The 17101-nt window shown below is 41.2% G+C and overlaps 2 protein-coding genes and 1 pseudogene across 2 annotated transcripts in view; 2 read left to right on the top strand and 1 right to left on the bottom strand.

Annotated features, from left to right (window-relative positions):
* The window catches only part of EIF2B3 (eukaryotic translation initiation factor 2B subunit gamma), a 120902-nt gene that overhangs the window by 92618 nt on the left and 11183 nt on the right, over window positions 1–17101 (top strand). The window contains exons 8-11 of the mRNA XM_075555518.1: window positions 43–227; window positions 2397–2474; window positions 3144–3292; window positions 14342–14445. Coding sequence (XP_075411633.1) covers window positions 43–227; window positions 2397–2474; window positions 3144–3292; window positions 14342–14445 — 516 coding nt within the window. The remainder of the gene's footprint in view (window positions 1–42; window positions 228–2396; window positions 2475–3143; window positions 3293–14341; window positions 14446–17101) is intronic.
* On the bottom strand, window positions 4835–5113 carry LOC142435018 (translation machinery-associated protein 7-like). The gene has a single exon (XM_075539620.1). The coding sequence runs from the start codon at window positions 5086–5088 to the stop codon at window positions 4894–4896; it is 195 nt and encodes a 64-aa protein (XP_075395735.1). The 5' UTR covers window positions 5089–5113; the 3' UTR covers window positions 4835–4893.
* LOC142435011 (NADH dehydrogenase [ubiquinone] 1 beta subcomplex subunit 1 pseudogene) lies at window positions 9493–9834 on the top strand (annotated as a pseudogene).

Below are 17101 nucleotides of genomic sequence, written 5' to 3'. Positions count from 1 at the left end.
TCTCTATAACTGTTTGTCTTGGTTTTGCTGTTTGTTCTGAAGATATTTACAGTTTTATAAAAGAAGCCAATACTTTTGCACCTAATGACACCTGCTGGAATGCCTGTCGAGCAGACAAGTGGGAAGACTTAACCAGACCACAGGTGCGCTGCTATGTCCACATCATGAAAGAAGGCCTCTGCTCCCGAGTGAGCACCCTAGGACTCTACATGGAAGCAAATAGACAGGTGAGAGGATGGGTTCAAAGAGGAGTTTCTGCCCCAGGAATAGACTGAGCCTTTTGTCTTACAGTAGTTAGACAGTACCTTGTTCCAAATTTCTCTCTTTCTCGTGGTTAAAACAAGGCCTGGCATGTCATGGGGGACCTCTGTAGTAGGAGGGGTAGGTGAGGACCTTGTCCATAAATTTAGAGCTTCATTGGCTCCAAGGGGAGGTTACGATCTTCAGGAATGCTAATTCCTAGCTTCTGGGTTCAATTACATTCTCCTATTCTCAGCATGGGACTGTCTATAATGTTTGCTTGATAGGTAAGCTGATAAATGCTGTGTAAACATTACTGTGATGTGGTAAACACAGAGACACAGAGGAAGCTTTGTGATGTAATTAAATCGAGTTTTGAAGGGTAAGTAGGAGCTGGCCAGACCAAGAAGGGGAGTAGGGGAGGATGATGTAGGCCTGAGGTCTGCAAACTGAGACATAAAAGCCAGTCCTATCCCTCATGGCAATTTCAAATTTATTCAAAAGCTATAAATGTATTTTTACCAACAAATGAAATCACCATTATCTGAATAATATCATTGAGTTTTTTTCAATTTTACTTCAAATCTATATGTAAGTGCTGAAAGAGCTACACAATACTTGCATGCTGCAGTTTTCTGACTTCTGATATAAACTAAGAATAGCATGAGCAAATAGAAAGCATGAGTCATTCTGAAAACTACAGAAATTTTTATATGATGGAAGCACAGAGAAGAGCAGGGCAGGAAAGAGGCAGCTGCAGAAATAAAGGTGGGCCAGTCACAAAGAGCATTGTCTATTCTAAGGAGATCACTGTTTTTATCCTATGGTTAAAGGGTAGAGACACTAGTTTAGAGGATTAGCTGTTGACATTGTTCCTAGTAGAACTCTGTGAAAACTGTCCTTGCAGTTATAGACGAGATAAACTGAAGGAGTGATGATTTTTAAAAATTGGTTAAAATTGGGGTCTCTCTAACTGCCATCAAATTGATTCTGACTTGTAACAAGGGTAGGATTTCCAAGGCTGTAAATCTTTATGGAAGCAGCAGCCTCGTTTTTCTTTCATAGCTGGTGGTAGGTTTGAGCTGCAGGCCTTTGGGGTCTCAGCCCAGTGCTTAACCCTTTGTGCCTGCAGTACTCTTAAAAAGTGGTATAGAACCCCTTCAGGACCTAAACCATATGGTGGACATAGCTCTAGCCCCACAATGGAGAAAAAAACTTAAGACCTTAAGCTGAGCTCAGTGTTAGATTGGTGATATTGTTGTTAGGTGCCATTGAGTAGGTAGTGACCCTATGCACAACAGAATGCAACACTGCCCAATCTTGCCCCATCCTCACAATTGTTGCTCTGCCTAAGCCCATTGTTGTAGCCACCGTGTCAACCCAGCTCCTTGAGGGCCTTAACTCTTTGTCATTTCTCCCACTCTTTACCAAGCATGAGGTCCCTGCCCCTCACTTTACAATGCATGTCCTTCTCTGGAACTGCTCTCTCCTGATAACATGCCCAAAGTATGTCACACTCAATCTTGCTATCCTTGCCGCTAAGGGGCACTTAGACCACACTTATTCCAAGACAGATCGGTTTATCCTTTCCCAGTCACGGTACATTGAGTATTCTTCTCTAGCACCCCAATCCAAATGCATCATTTCTTCAGTCTTCCTTATGCAGTATCCAACTTTCACATGCATATGAGGCAGTTGAAAATAGCATGACTTGGGGCAGGCGCACCTTAGTCTTCAAAGTAAAATCCTTGCTTTTCAATATTCTAAAGTGGTCTTGTGCAGCAGATTTACCTAATTCAACTTGTATTTTGATCTCTTGACTGATGCTTCCAAAAGCATTGGTTGTGGATCCAAGCAAGACTAAGTCAGGCTTCATATCCCCAAAAGGGCTACCTGGGTATCTTAGAGGCTTGTTGCATTCCCTTCTGCCTGAGGTTCTTGTCATTATTCTGGGAAAGATGACTCTAAGACAAAGTTCCTGAAAAAGCTGTCATAATCTTGGTCCTAGGGGAATTGTAGCAGCTTCGTGTCTTACCACCCTGCATGAAAGCTGTGGCTAAGAACACCACACATCATGCCTCTGAATAGGTACTGGTTCTACCCAAGGGGCTTTCAGGTATTAGTCTTACTTTAGTGACCAAACCTCTTTCCTACAGGTGCCCAAATTGCTTCCTGTTCTTTGTCCAGAAGAATCGCTGATCCATTCATCAGCCCAGATTGTCAATAGACACCTGGTAAGTACTAATGTGGGCAGTAGAGCAGTCTCCAGGAGCATTGCTTGTGCTTGAGAAGCTAATTTGGAACAAGCCCTAGGGAAATCCCAGCTAGAATGTGGTTACAACTATCACCCTGTAGAAATCAGCTTAGTCTACGGCCAGCCCATCCTGAACGTGTCCAATCTTATCTGATCTTGGAAGCTCAGCAGGGTCTGGCCTGGTTAGTGTTTGGATGGAAGAAGTCAGCCTAAATAAATGCCATCCCTAGCCACACAAACCATGTAAGGAAAAGTCTCCTGTAGTGCTGAGATTGAAATACAGGAGCTTTCAATCTCTCTCCCTTTTTCTACCCTAACTTGAATAGTGTCTTCTAGAGAACAGTTGATGGGGAACTGTATTCATATTATACACATATATGCATGAATATGTGCATATGTATCAGGGTTTTTGTTTGATTTGGGCAAACAAAGTAGCATGTTAGGTACTTTGGCAAGGAAGTACCATATTTCTATATAGATTTGTGTTGGTCTCAGAAGTATTGTGGGCCCTATGTGCCAAAGAAATCTTGATGGTTCCACTTATTGAACTTTCTAGGAAAGTTCCTAGTAGACTACAGCCCAAGAGATCTGGGGGTTCATTTCCAGTTGGTTGTGATGAATAACTGGTTTTTATATTTGCCTTTTGCAGGTTGAAGTTGACTGCCTTATTGGGTCAGATACACAGGTTGGCGAGAAGTCATCTATTAAGCTCTCAGTCATTGGTTCATCCTGTGTCATAAGAGATAGAGTGTCAATCACGAATTGTCTTCTCATGAACTCAGTCACCGTGGAAGAAGGGTATGTTTCTCCTTATATCCATTAAAGGAAGGTTTCGGGCATTCCCAAGAGGATTTGGAACCAGTCCAGTTCAGGGATTGGCTCACCTGAGGCAGGAGGAAAGGAAAGGAGGGAATAGCACCTGGGCTTCTCCCTGGCCTTAACTACATGGCCTCTCAAAGCATTTCCAAAGCCCATCTTTTGTGATAATGTGGTCCTGGAAGAAGCTGCCTTCTCATATCTTGATACTCTGCTTTATGGTAAGGTGACCGGATTTTAACATTGGTAAAGTGGGACACCATTGATAAAACTCATATCCCGGTGAAATAGCCATATACCCTAGCTTGTCGTGCATTCTTTCCAAAAATTAGGACTTTTTTAAAACGCCGCAGGACGGGGAGGAAATTGTTAAAAATCGGGACGTCTGGTCACCTTACTTTATGGGGATGGCCACACCATTTAGTCACTATCCATGTTGAAATGGTACTGCACCAATACAGAGAATTACCTTCACTTTGTCAACATCACAGAAGAAGACAGACCTAGGAGGAAAGGATGTGTAAGCCATGATTATTTTTTAATAATCATGAGGATGGCACAAGCAGCCATGGTGGCATAGGGTTTATGTGTTGAGCTGTTAATCACAAAGTCAGCAGTTCAAAACCACCAGCCATTCTGAGGGAGGAAAATGAGGTTTTCAACTTCCATAAAGAGATACAATTTCCCCATACTGTGGTGGTGTAGTGGTTATGCACTGGGCTGTGATCCGAATGATCAGCAGTTCAAAACCACCAGCAGCTCCTCGGGAAAAAGACTGGGCTTTCTATTTTAAAAGAGAGAGAGAGAGAGAGAGAGAGTCTGAGAAACCCACAGGAGCAGTTCCAGCCTGTCATATAGGATCTCTAAGAGTCAGAAATTCACTTAATGGCAGTGAGTTTTGGAGGGTGGCACAGGACCGTACATGGGGACCATACACAGGACCATATATGAGGGAGAGCCTACTCAGCAGCAGCTAACAACGGCATTTTTAAAGGAGCACATCTCTTCAAGTCATAGAGCATTGTTCACACCTGGGGCCACTTTAGAGTGTCTTAAAATCTTGGTCTAAGGACAAGTTGAACATGGATTGAAAAGACTTGAATGATCTTTCATGAGGTTCTGTTTTAAGGTTTATCTAGGTCTAAAATGAAAGCCTGATGTGGTTGTTGTGTTGTTCGTAGCCATTAAGTTAACTCCAACTCATTAAGTGTAACAGCACAAAAATGATGCCCAGTCTTACACCACCTCCATACTTGTTACTGTTTAACTTTGAGTGTCTTCCAACCTGAGGGGCTCCTCATCTTCCAGTACTGTATTGGACAGTCTTTTTGTATTAGTCATGAAGTTTCATCTGCAAACATAGGTACTAGAAATAATGCAGGATACTACCATATCAGTAGTTATGCCGAAGTCTAGTATTTTCTTTTTTCTTTTTTACAAAAGTTTATTCTTAAATGTAGAGCAGGCTCCAAGAAAACACTTCATTCTAACTGTAAGTGGCAACAAAAGTTCTAGCAGGGAATCCAGATGTCTACACAGGAACGGAATCAAGGGCCATCATTGCCTCAGCCACCAAGAACAACTCACTTTTTGCCAGATTTCTTAATTCCACCTGTGGCCAGGAGCCCCTTCCCCGCAGCCTTCGCCTTTAGCTCCTCCAGTTTCTTTTGTTCTTCCTTCTGTTTCTGCTTGAAACCCTTCTCTTCCTCGTCCATCTCCTTGTTCTGCTTCTTAGGTTGTTTCAGGGGCTTCTTCTTGCCACCTTCGCGGCCCGACATGGCGCCTGCCGCCCCTTCCCCAGACCTGCCACCGAAAGCCAAGTCTAATATTTTCAACTGCTGAGAGCAGATTTGTTCCGAGTATGGAGGGTGTGGCGGGAGCCTTGGCTTGTCTTTTTTTTTTTTTTAGCCTTGGCTTGTCTTCCTGCAGGATGTGAGACAGATTCATAAAACAAATTTTGAAAATCATGAAGCTAAATCAGTCTGAAATGGACTGATCATTTAATCTCTGTCCAGAAGCTGCTTCATGGATTTATAAATTAGTTAATATATATAAAGCACGTAGAATCACCTTTAGCACAGAGATGTTAGTTATTACTGTCATCATCATCATCACCGTATATCATTTCACAAAGGCGGCATGTGCCAGAGTTGTCTTCCTGAAGAACATCTCTGATCTTGTCATCCTTCTGTTCAAAACTGTTGAAGGCTGCTCTTTACTGAAAAGTTTGAACTTCATTGTTTGTTTTCAAGATTCTTCATGATTTGATTTCAGCCAAGTCCTGGAATGTTAGCGTAGGATAGATAGCACCTTAAGAAGTTATCTACTAGGTACGTATATTTATAGGTTTAGTGTTAAGGTAGCAGATGGACATTGAGCCTCAACTCAAGTACTTTCTCAATGCAACACGATCACTGAAGACAAAATGGGTGCATAAGCGAATGTGGTAAAGAAAGCTGATGGTCCCCAGCTATCAAAAGATGTAGCATCTGGGGTCTTAAAGTCATGAAGGTAAACAAGCAGCCATCTAGCTGAGAAGTAACAAAGTCCACATGGAAGAAGCATACCAGCCTGTGTGATCACGAGGTGTCGATAGTATCAGGTATCAGGCATCAAAGAACAAAAATCTTATCATTGTGAATGAGTGGAGGAATGCAGAGTAGAGACCCAAAGCCCATCTGTAGGCAACTGGCATCCCCTTACAGAATGGTCACAGGGAGGAGACGAGCCAATCAGGGTGCAATGTAGCACTGATAAAACATACAATTTTCCTCTTTTCTTTCGTGCTTCCTCCTCCCCACTATCAATCCCAATTCTACCTTACAAATCAGGCTAGACCAGAGCATGTACACAGGTACAGATAAGAGCTGGAAACACAGGGAATCCAGGACAGATAAAGCCCTCAGGACCAATATTGAGAGTAGGGATACCAGGAGGGTAAGGGGAATGTGGAGGAGAAAGGGGGAATCAATCACAATGTTCTACATAACATATAACCCCCTCCCTGGGGGGGTGGGCAGACAACAGAAAAATGGGTGAAGGGAAACATCAGACAGTATAAGACATGAAAAATAATAATTTATAAATTATGAAGGAGGGAGGGTTGGGGAGGGAGGGGAAAAATGAGGAGCTGATACCAAGGACTCAAGTAGAAAGCAAATGTTTTGAGAATGATGGTGGCAACAAATGTACAAATGTGCCTGACATGATGGATGTGATGAGTTGTACGAGCCCCCAATAAAGTGATTTAAAAAACAAAAATGAAGTTATCCAGATTAACTCATGCATTTTTATAGATGAATTGGCTATAGCATTCCAGGCTTATTTGTCATACCCCCTGCTACTCTACGCACCATTCCAGACTCCTGCCCCAAGCTGGCAGCTGGCACTTTCTCTTTCGAAAACCAGAACTACATGTGCCTTTATTTGTGTGATCACCTTATTCCTGACTAACTCATAAGGGTTTGCAGTTTCTAGTCTGTGTCCTTTATTTTCTAGAACTTCCTAAGAAGACAGTACCATATCTTCCCTACTTGCTATAATTAAGGGCTTCTGCTCCGCTCCTATGAGAGGAAAGACCAAGGAGCAGCTCTCTATTACCATCTCAGAATCCAATTATAGTGTATGAATTGACATGGTGAAGAAACCATGGCTCCCTAAGAAACTGTAGTTTGCTTACATGAGAGGAAATTTCAAAGAAAAAGCCCAGAGTCAGTTGTCATTTTGGAGGAGGCATGATCACCCCTAGATGGCCTAATAAATTGTCTATCTGGGGAAAATGAAGGTGTAGATGCTTTTTTCACTAAAAGATTAAGATGAAACTATAGACCTAGTCTAATGACTAGGAAGACCATTAGAGATTTCCCAATTCTGCACATTAGCTCTTGGTGATAAGATCAGCTATCCTGCACCGAACTGAACTTTTTTCCATTATTTGCAGGCCATTTAGTTGTAATTACTTTTGGTAAAGTTGGGAAAGGTAATTAAATTGAGGTTCTGTGAGACTTGCTTACCTGTTGCTATTATGTCTGGACTGAGCGGCAGGGTGAGAGCATGAATTTGTCCATAAGGGAGTTTCTCATCTTCTTGGTTTGCTTTTCTCTGCCAGCAGTAGTGAGCAGCTTAGACTTTCTGGACAGTGGCTTGGCCACCTGCCCAAGGTCCTCAGGGCTTAAGGGATGCTAATAGGACCACCTTGAGGAATGTGTAGGCGGAATATGCAGAGAAGGTTTCTGCCTGATTTTCTTATTTTCTAACACTTCCAATTTATATGACACCTGATACTCAGGAATCCAACTGTGTGAATCCATTGTCAAAGCTTGTCAGTCCTATATTCTCACTAGACTATTTCTGCATGGCTTTTGTGTTTCTTCCTTGTCAGGTGCCATCTAGTTAATTTCCAACTCTGAGCATCCCCGTGTAATATAACAGAGGAGAACCACTTCACAGGTTGCCAGGTCTGTCTCCCACAGAGTGCTGGGTGCATTTAAACCACCACCCTTCAGTTAGTAGCCACGGGCTTACCCTCATGCCACCAGAGCTCCTCATTTCTGCCTAATCTAAGACAAAATGATCCAACTGGCAACGTAGAATATATGCAGGCAGACCAGGAACCAGGTTTTCACATAGATTTCTGTGTCTCGTATGGACAGCAAATGCAACCCGAGCCGAAGAGAACAGGGTATTACTGCTCCTTGTTGTTACCCTGAAGGCACCCTTCAGTTATCCTTAACTGACTTCCCTACCCACTGAGTCACTTACCTTTCCACCTGGCATTTACTCTGTTTGAATTGTTTCTCTCTGTTAGATCTTTACCTGTAGAAATGCTACCTGTCTTTCAAGGTCCAGTATATAGTCCATCTTCTTCATGCAACCTTCTTAAATTGTTCTAGTCCAAAATAACCTCCCTTTCTTTTTGTGTTTCCTATGCCCCTATGGCACTTTATTTCTGCTCATGTGCCCTTTATTGCATCTTTCTTTTCTCAACTAGAATATACATTTTTAAAATCATTTTATTGCCGGCTCATACAACTCTTATCACAATCCATTCATATTGTGTCAAGCACATTTGTACATGTATTTCCCTCGTCATTCTGAATATAAATTTTTAAGGACAGATATACTTTTCATATGTCTTCATATCCCCTATGAGTCAGCATTACAATAAGGTGGAAGAAATGGAATATGTGACTAATTGAGGCCATAAATGACTTGTCCCACGATGATACCAGAACTGGATGGTATGGCTACCACTGGCTACCACTACTAAACATTTTGATTAAAGATTAGAAAGATACTTGTATTTTTCTATACAAAATAGGGTGGGGTGTTGCAGAACTGAATTTCAGATTCTCATGGACACCTGCTGCACTCCTTCCACTATCGCCCACACCGATAGGGGTCAGATTGATAATAGCAGTCGGGGTATTAGGACAGTTAGGGAGCTGCACCTCTTGGCTGAGGTAGTGTAAGCATCAACAGTTAAAGGGACTCGGTTTTATTTAATCTTGGGGTTGAAATAATGAATTGGTCTAAAGCAGACCCTAGTTACATTTCTGAAAAAGCTGCATGTCTCCAGTTTCATATCTATTCCTCATCCAGGGTTATAAGTACAGGTAGGCTTTAGAAAACCTGTAAACTAACTAACCCTCAGAGGTAGGGAGGGCGAGAAGTTAGGAGCAATTTCATGACTTTTTGCCAAATACTGCCCACTTGACAGCTGAGGGAAGAACCCATTACACAATGGAGAACCACTTGCCACTGTGTAGGCAGGGGCACGTGGCTTAATCACAATGAGCCTCTATTTTTTCCTGTTAACAAAATAAAGCATGATTATCATCCTTGGAGCTTTGCTAGAAGGAATGAGTTAAGTTATATGAGGGGTACACGACCACCACCTCCAAAAAAAGAAAAAACTGATGAGTTTGAGTGAAGTTCAAAAAATGGAATTGTAAATTTGACAGATGTATTAAGTGTAATGAAGGGTACTTTGAAGGTGATAAGTTTGTAAAAAATATTTAATACATAGTTATGAAGTAGCAACAAAAATAATTTTATGGTTTGGGGGGGTCACTACAACTTGAGGAACTATATTCAAGGGTCGCAACATTAGGAAGGTTGAGAACCACTAGTGTTCACTAAAGTAGAATAATGGAGCTCAAAGAATTACCTCAAAAGCTTTTTATTGGCCCGAGGCCCCAGCTTCCGCCCGCGCCGGAGGCCCAGCTCACCGCTGCCCTTGGGTCCGTGGGGTCGTGGCTGGCACCCGGGCACAGCAATCATGATGAATTTAATTCAGATGGTGCGTGACCACTGGGTCCATGTCCTGGTCCGTGTGGGATTTGTCGTTGGATGTTATCTGGACAGAAAGAATGATGAGAACCTGACTGCCTTCCGGAATAAGAGTTTATTATTTAAAAGGGAGTTGAGACCCAATGAGGAAGCTACCTGGAAGTGAACGCGGTGGCTGATTACAGAACGCGTGCAAAAAATAAAGCCATGCTTATTATTTGAAAAAAAAAAAAGCTTTTTATTTTATGACTTACATATATGTTAAACCTGCTAAAAAGATGACAGGGACCAAAACAATGAGATTTTTTTTATTACTTGTGTTAGTCTGGGTAGACTAGAGGAACAAATCCATGAACACACAAGTGTGTATAAGAAAAAGATTTATATACAAGAGCAATTAAACATTGAGAAAACATCCCAGCCCAGTCCAGATCAAGCCCAGAAGTCCAATATTAGCCCATATGTCCAATACCAATCTATAAAGTCCTCTTCAGACTCATGAAACACATGCAATGACGCTGAATGTAGAACACAGGCCACCTAGTAGAAAGTCATTGGATCCAGTGGCATTGGAAACATCTCAGCACTGGCAGGGGACTCTGCATGGCTTCTCCAGCACCCAGGGCGGCATCAGGGTGGGTCCATGTGTCTTGTCAGCTGCTCTGTCTCCCAGGGTGTGAGCAGAGAGTCTCCCACCTCCAAGGAGGAAATACCAGAATTCCCAGAATCCTTAGGGGAAGGCTATGCCCACACAGAAGCCTTACTGGCTATGACCCGAATGAGAGGCTAGACTCCACATTTAATCCTTAAATTGACAATTTTGTAACTACCACATAACTTATTTGTTATGCTGCCCAAATGACTTTTCTTATGAAAGAGCTAGATTTGGAAATCATTCTATTATAAATGTACGAGGATAAGTCCAAAATATACTATAAAATCGTAGAAAACTTTATTAAGCAAAAATACCAAAATGTGGAGCTATAGCTTCTTGACATATCCTCTGTCTAGGTCTATTATGCACTTCATTTATTCTCAGTTGGTTTTTTGTTTGTTTTTTACTTTTTATAACGTAAGTGAAGGTATACACAGCAAGTTGCTTTTCTCTTTGTTTTATTTTTAAATCATTTTTTGGGGTCTCTAACAACTCTTATCACAATATATACATCCATCCATTGTGTCAAGCACATTAGTACATACGTTGCCATCATCATTTTCAAAAGATTTTCTTTCTGCTTGAGCCCTTGGTATCACCTCATTTCCCCCCTCCCCACCCTCCTTCCCTTCTGAACCCTTGATAATTTATTTTTTTAAATTTTTTCCCATGTCTTACACTAGCTGCTGTCTCCCTTCACCTGCTTTTCTGTGGTCAGTTCCCCCTTTCTCCTCCCACCTTCCCCTTATCCTCTTGGCATCTTCTTCTCATTATTGGTCCTGAGGAGTTTATCTGTCCTGGATTCCCTGTGTTGGGAGCTCTTATCTGTACCCATGTACATGTTCTGGTCTAGCCGGATTTTTAAGGTAGAATTGAGGTCATGATAGTGGAGGTGAGGAAACATTTAAGAACTAGAGGAAAGTTGTATATTTCATTGGTGCTATATTGTACCCTTACTGGCTTGCCTCTTCCTTGTGACCTTCTGTAAGGAGATGTCCAATTGTCTACAGATGGGCTTTAGGTATCCACTCTGCACTCCCCCTCATTCACATTGATATGATTTTTTTTGTTCTGGGTCTTTGATGCCTGATACCTGATCCCATCGACACCTCATGATCACACAGGCTGGTGTGCTTCTTCCATGGGGGCTTTGTTGCATCTCAGCTAAATGGCCACTTGTTTATCTTTAGGCCTTTAAGACCCTATCTTTTGACAGCTGGAACCATCAGCTTTCTTCACCACATTTGCTTATGTACCCATTTTGTTTTCAACGATTGTGTCAGGAAGGTGAGCATCATAGAATTCTGGATTATTAGTGTTCTTGTGTTAAGGGAGTACTTGAGTCGAGGCCCAATATCCATCTGCTACCTTAATACTTAACATAAATATATGTACATAGATCTATTTCCCTATTGTTAGATATATATATTTATATATCTACATGCCTGTATTTAGACCTCTATAAATGCCCTTTGCCTCCTAGTTCTTTCCTCTTGTCCCACTATCATGTTCAACCTTCATTCAGGTTTCAGTAATTCTTCTCGACTACACTACCTTTGATCAAGCCCCACCAGGCATCCTATATCCTTCTTGCCATCCATTTTAGATCACTTGTTGTTCCCTTGTCCCTGGGTTGGTTGACAACCCCCATCCTTTCCCTCCCCTTCTCCTCTCCAGCAAGTTGTTTTTCTGTGCAATAATTAATACACATTTTGTGACATTGATTGCAATCCCACAATGTAACAATTCTTTCAACCACTTTCTCCCTCATGTTATCATTTCCATTTGTCCTTGCCTATCTATCCCTTCTTGCCTTCTAAGCTGTATTTATGGTCTTTTTTATCCCTGTGGCTAATTTTTTTTAACAATTTATTGGGGCTCATACAATTCTTATCACAGTTCATACATATACATACATCAGTAGTATAAAGCACATCTGTACAGTCTTTGCCCTAATCATTTTTTTCTCTTTTATTTTTTTACATTTTATTAGGGACTCATACAACTCTTATCACCATCCATACATATACATACATCAATTGTATAAAGCGGCTAATTCTTTTAAGGACAGCCACCTCTGTGGTATTATTCACCAAGCAGACCTATCACTTGTTTGGCTAAAAGTAGGGCCGTGGTATGAGTTCAGTTCTTAGCCTGTAAAATGACTAAGGACCATAGTCTTGAAGGTTCCACTAGTCTCCTTTAGACCAGTAAGCTTGTATTTTCATGAATCGAGTTTCATTCATACCCACTCCCAGGCCTCCTATCTTGATCCCTTTCAGAGCTATTGGCAGTAGTAGGTAGGCATCAACTAATTCTGGTCTCAGGGTCATGGAGACTGGAGTTGCTATCTTAGATTAATGTCATTAGTCTTGGATTGTTTCCTTGCATCTTTGATTTTCTTCCTACTTATTTGCTCTCAGAGAGAGCCTTAAGTGGCCACTCACAGCCTAAAAAAAATGTTTTTTTAACCAACTTTTTAGACCCTAGTCACTACTCACTAAAGTAGGATATGGAGCGTTGTGTTTCTGGACTACTTTGTGTCAGCCGACCTTGATGTCTCCCCAAACTATCTTCCTGAGTTCCCCCAGACACACATGTCCTCAAGGAATGGCTAAGAAGTTTTCATACCTTTACCACTGATTGCAGAAACATGTTTAAACACATTTTTTGGGGAATAAACTCATGCATATATGAACTGGACCCTTGATGGCAATACTTTCAGATTTAACCTCATATTTAAATAGAGTATGTGGTATAGAGTAAGTGCATAATAAATGCTAGCAATGATTTTCAAACAGCATTTACTTCCACCCTCCAGACTTCAAGAACCAGAAAGATGCTGTTTATGCTCATTCGAATACTAAGAGACATTGATCCTGTTCTTAAGAATGTGACTTCAGGTTCTGCAATAGTCTTTTTCCCCCAACAATTTTATTGGCATATAATTCACATAGCATACGATTCAATTATTCAGTCTGCAGAAGTATTTTGTAGAATGGAGCTGGTTTTTTGTTTGTTTGTTGATCATTTTATTCTGGACTCGTGCAATTCTTATCACAATCCATCCATCCATCCATTGTGTCAAGCACATTTGTACATTTGTTGCCATCATCATTCCCAAAACATTTGCTTTCTACTTGAGCCCTTGGTATCAATTCCTCATTTTTCCTCTCCCTCCCTGCCCACCCCTCCTTCATGAACCCTTCATAATTTACAAATTATTATTTTGTCATCTTACACTGTCCCACATCTCCCTTCACCCACTTTTCTGTTGTCCAATCCCCAGGAGGAGGTTATATGTAGATCCCTGTAATTGGTTCCCCCTTTCTACCCCACCTTCTTTCCACCCTCCTGGTATTGACACTCTCACCACTGGTCCTGAGGGATTCATCTGTCCTGGATTCCCTGTGTTTCCAGAGTTGCGAGGTTTTTTTAAGTGTCTTTATTTTTTCTTCCTAAATTAGTATGGTTTTGATTAGCCAGTCTTTGGTAAAAATGGTAGAACTCCTGATACCATAGTTTAACTCCTAGGAAGATTCATAGGATCTGAGGCTAAAATGAAATGTGCTATTTGTTCTCAGATGAGAGGCAGGAAACCCCATCTTGCCTAGATCAAAGGAAAATATGTTGGTTGGAATTTGGTCTCGGCTAAGGAGCCTTGGTGGCACAGTGGGTTAAGTGTTCATCTACTAAATGAAAGGTGAGTGGCTGAATGGCTCAAACTAACCAGCCACGATGCAGGGAAAAGATGAGACTGTCTGCTTCTGTAAAGATTTACAGCCTTGGAAAACCTATGAAGCATTTCTCTTAGGCTCTATCAGCTTGCTAAGAGTGGGACTCACTCTGTCTGCTGATTCCAGGCCTTGGGGAAAAGATCATTATGAATGTATTCCAATTCTGGACTTATCTAAATCTGGGTCTTTCTTGGCCTACCTGAGCTATTTTGTCTTCTAATGATAACTTGAAACTATAGACTTCAATTGAACTGACCAGTTCTTCCTGACCTAGGAGGGAGCCAGAATCCCTAGTGAGGCAGGTGAGGAGAGTGCTGGACGGTCCCTAACTTGGTTACTGTGTTACAGAAGCAACATCCTGGGCAGTGTCATCTGCAACAATGCTGTGATCGAGAAGGGAGCTTACGTCAAGGACTGCCTAATTGGAAGTGGCCAGAGAATTGAAGCCAGAGGTAAACCAAAGCCCAAATTATGGTCACAAGTACCATTATTGCACCTATCATACTAACACAGATAGTACTCAGTTCTGGTGAGAATACGCGGAATATAGGGTACTAGCGCATGAATACACTGTAGGTAAGACATAAATAAATACAGCCATCTTTGAAGGATGACTGACACACATTATCAAATCTTTAAAATTTTGAATAAACAGTTAAATATCTAGGAATTTTTGTTACAGATAATCTCATACATATATTCAGTTCAGCTATTAAAAAATAGAAAAATATCTCATGTCCTAGATTGGTACCAATATTTTACATACTCTTTCATACCCTTGAGCATAAAAGAGACAGCTAGTAGTCCAGCCAAAGAACTGGAACTAGCTCTGGAGTACCTCTTCCGATGTGGCCTTTAAGAGAAGTAGTTCCTAGGAGAAGTTTAGCAAAGTTTAAAGGCCAGAGCCACTAGAGGTGATTCTGTAAGCTTCCTCTGCCCTGTAGCCTGGAGGGCTATCTAGTATTTGAGAGTCATCCAAAGAAAAGGATTTCTCTGGTAGGCAGAGCAAATTGAACTGCCCATAATTTAACTAAATGTTTTTAACCAAAAAGTACACAAAGTTCAAGATCAATAAGAATAGCTGCATTTTGAAAGAAAATATTTCGGAAATGATTAAGGCAACATATGTACAAATGTGGAAAAAACCCCAAATGTGCTTGATACAATTGATGTCTGCTTTGTTATAAGAGCTGTAAGAGCCCCTAGTAAAATTTTTTATTAGAAAAAAAGAAGAACACACATTAAAAAAGAATGGTTGCATTTCAAAGGATTTAGAATTCTTTTTTTAAAAGCTATTTTTACACTCTGTGTCTTCTCTCTCTCTCTCTCTCTGGAATGCCTATCTTAAAAACTCCCCAAGTGTTTTCTTCTCTACAAAAACCTTCTCTGTCCTTTCCAGTGACTCCCTACAATAGAACTGAGCATTTCTTTCTCCTCAGTAACCCACCTTCATTAGTATCTATCTTCCATCCCTTCTAGATTGAGACTCTCAAGGCTAAGGTTTGTCTAGTTCCTCTTGTTTTAGTAGCTATCAGATAGGTCCTGGCTTATAGTACATACTCTGGAGGTTAAAAATAAAAAGATTGAATAAATCAATGAGTGAATTAATTTTTTATATATAAAGCATGTTTTTTTCAGATTATAGAAAAAGGAAAGTCTGGGTCCCAAAAAACTGCCATCTTTAAGATGATCACATTTACCAGGGGTCCCTTATGTTTGTGTTGATGCTGTTAAAGAACCACATAAGACACTGATGGATGAACTGAGGAGATGGAACCTTGACTTGGAACCATTCTTCAACCTAATTCCTCTATTTGAAACTAAGTACACTCTTAAGCCTTTCTTCTTTCATTTTTCCCTTGCAAAGATTTTTATTTTATTTTATTTTTAAATCATTTTATTGGGGGCTCGTATAATTCTTATCACAATCCATACATACATCCATTGTGTCAGGAGCATGTGTACATGTGTTGCCATCATCATTCTCAAAACATTTGCCTTCTACTTGAGCCCTTAATATCTGCTGCTCATTTTCCCCCTCCCTCCCCACTCCCCCTGCCTCATGAACCTTTCATCATTCATAAATTATTATTATTTTGTCATATATTACACTGTCTGACGTCTCCCCCTGCCTTCTTCTCTGCTGTCCCTCCCCCAGGGAGGAGGCCATACGTAGATTCTTGTAATCAGTTCCCCCTTTCTACCCCACATTCCCTCCGCCCTCCAGGCATCGCCACTCTCACCACTGGATTCCCTGTGTTTCCTGTTGCTATCTGTACCAATGTACATCCTCTGGTCTAGCCAAATTTGTAAGATAGAATTGGGATCCTGATAGTGGGGGGGAGGAAGCATTTAAGAACTAGAGGAAAGTTACATGTTTCATTGTTGCTACCCTGCACCCTGCCTGGTTCATCTCCTCCCCACAACCCTTCAGTAAGGGGTGTCCGGTTGACTACCGATGGGCTTTGAGTCTCCACTCTGCACTCACCCACATTTACAATGATATGATTTTTTTGGTTTTCTATCCAACAACTTAGGTTGTTTCATATCATTGACTGCAATCCCCAAACTATATCATCATTTACCCCACTTCCTCCCTATTTCCTGTTTCCATTCCTCCTTTCCTTTTTCCTGCCTTCTGAACTTTGTCCTTGGGACAATGTCTTTTTTTATCTCAAATCCAAGCTTACTGCCATCGAGTAAATGCTGACTCATAGGGAGCCTATAGGACAGGTAGGCCTGCCCCTATGAATGTCCAAGGCTGTACTGTTACGGGAGTATGAACCCCTGTCTTTCTCCCTTGGTGCAGTTGGTGGTTTGGAACTAGTAACCTTGCAATTCACAGCCTAACTCGTAACCATTATGCCACCAGAGCTCCTTGGTCTCAAATAGTTCATTATTATTATGAATGTGTACCTTCTTAGTATTATTGTTCACCTTATATACCTGTCTATTGTTTGGCTGAAAATTGAGCCACAGGTATGAGATCAATTCCAGGCCTGAAGAGTAATTAAGGACCATAGGTTCAGGGGCGCCACCAGTCTCTATGCAACCAGTAAACCTGGTCTTTTATATGATTTTGAGTTTCGCAAATTTTTCTTTCTATTC

Source organism: Tenrec ecaudatus, chromosome 1 (genome assembly GCF_050624435.1).
Source record: "Tenrec ecaudatus isolate mTenEca1 chromosome 1, mTenEca1.hap1, whole genome shotgun sequence".
Taxonomy (NCBI): domain Eukaryota; kingdom Metazoa; phylum Chordata; class Mammalia; order Afrosoricida; family Tenrecidae; genus Tenrec; species Tenrec ecaudatus.
This window is presented reverse-complemented; position numbering and strand designations above follow the sequence as displayed.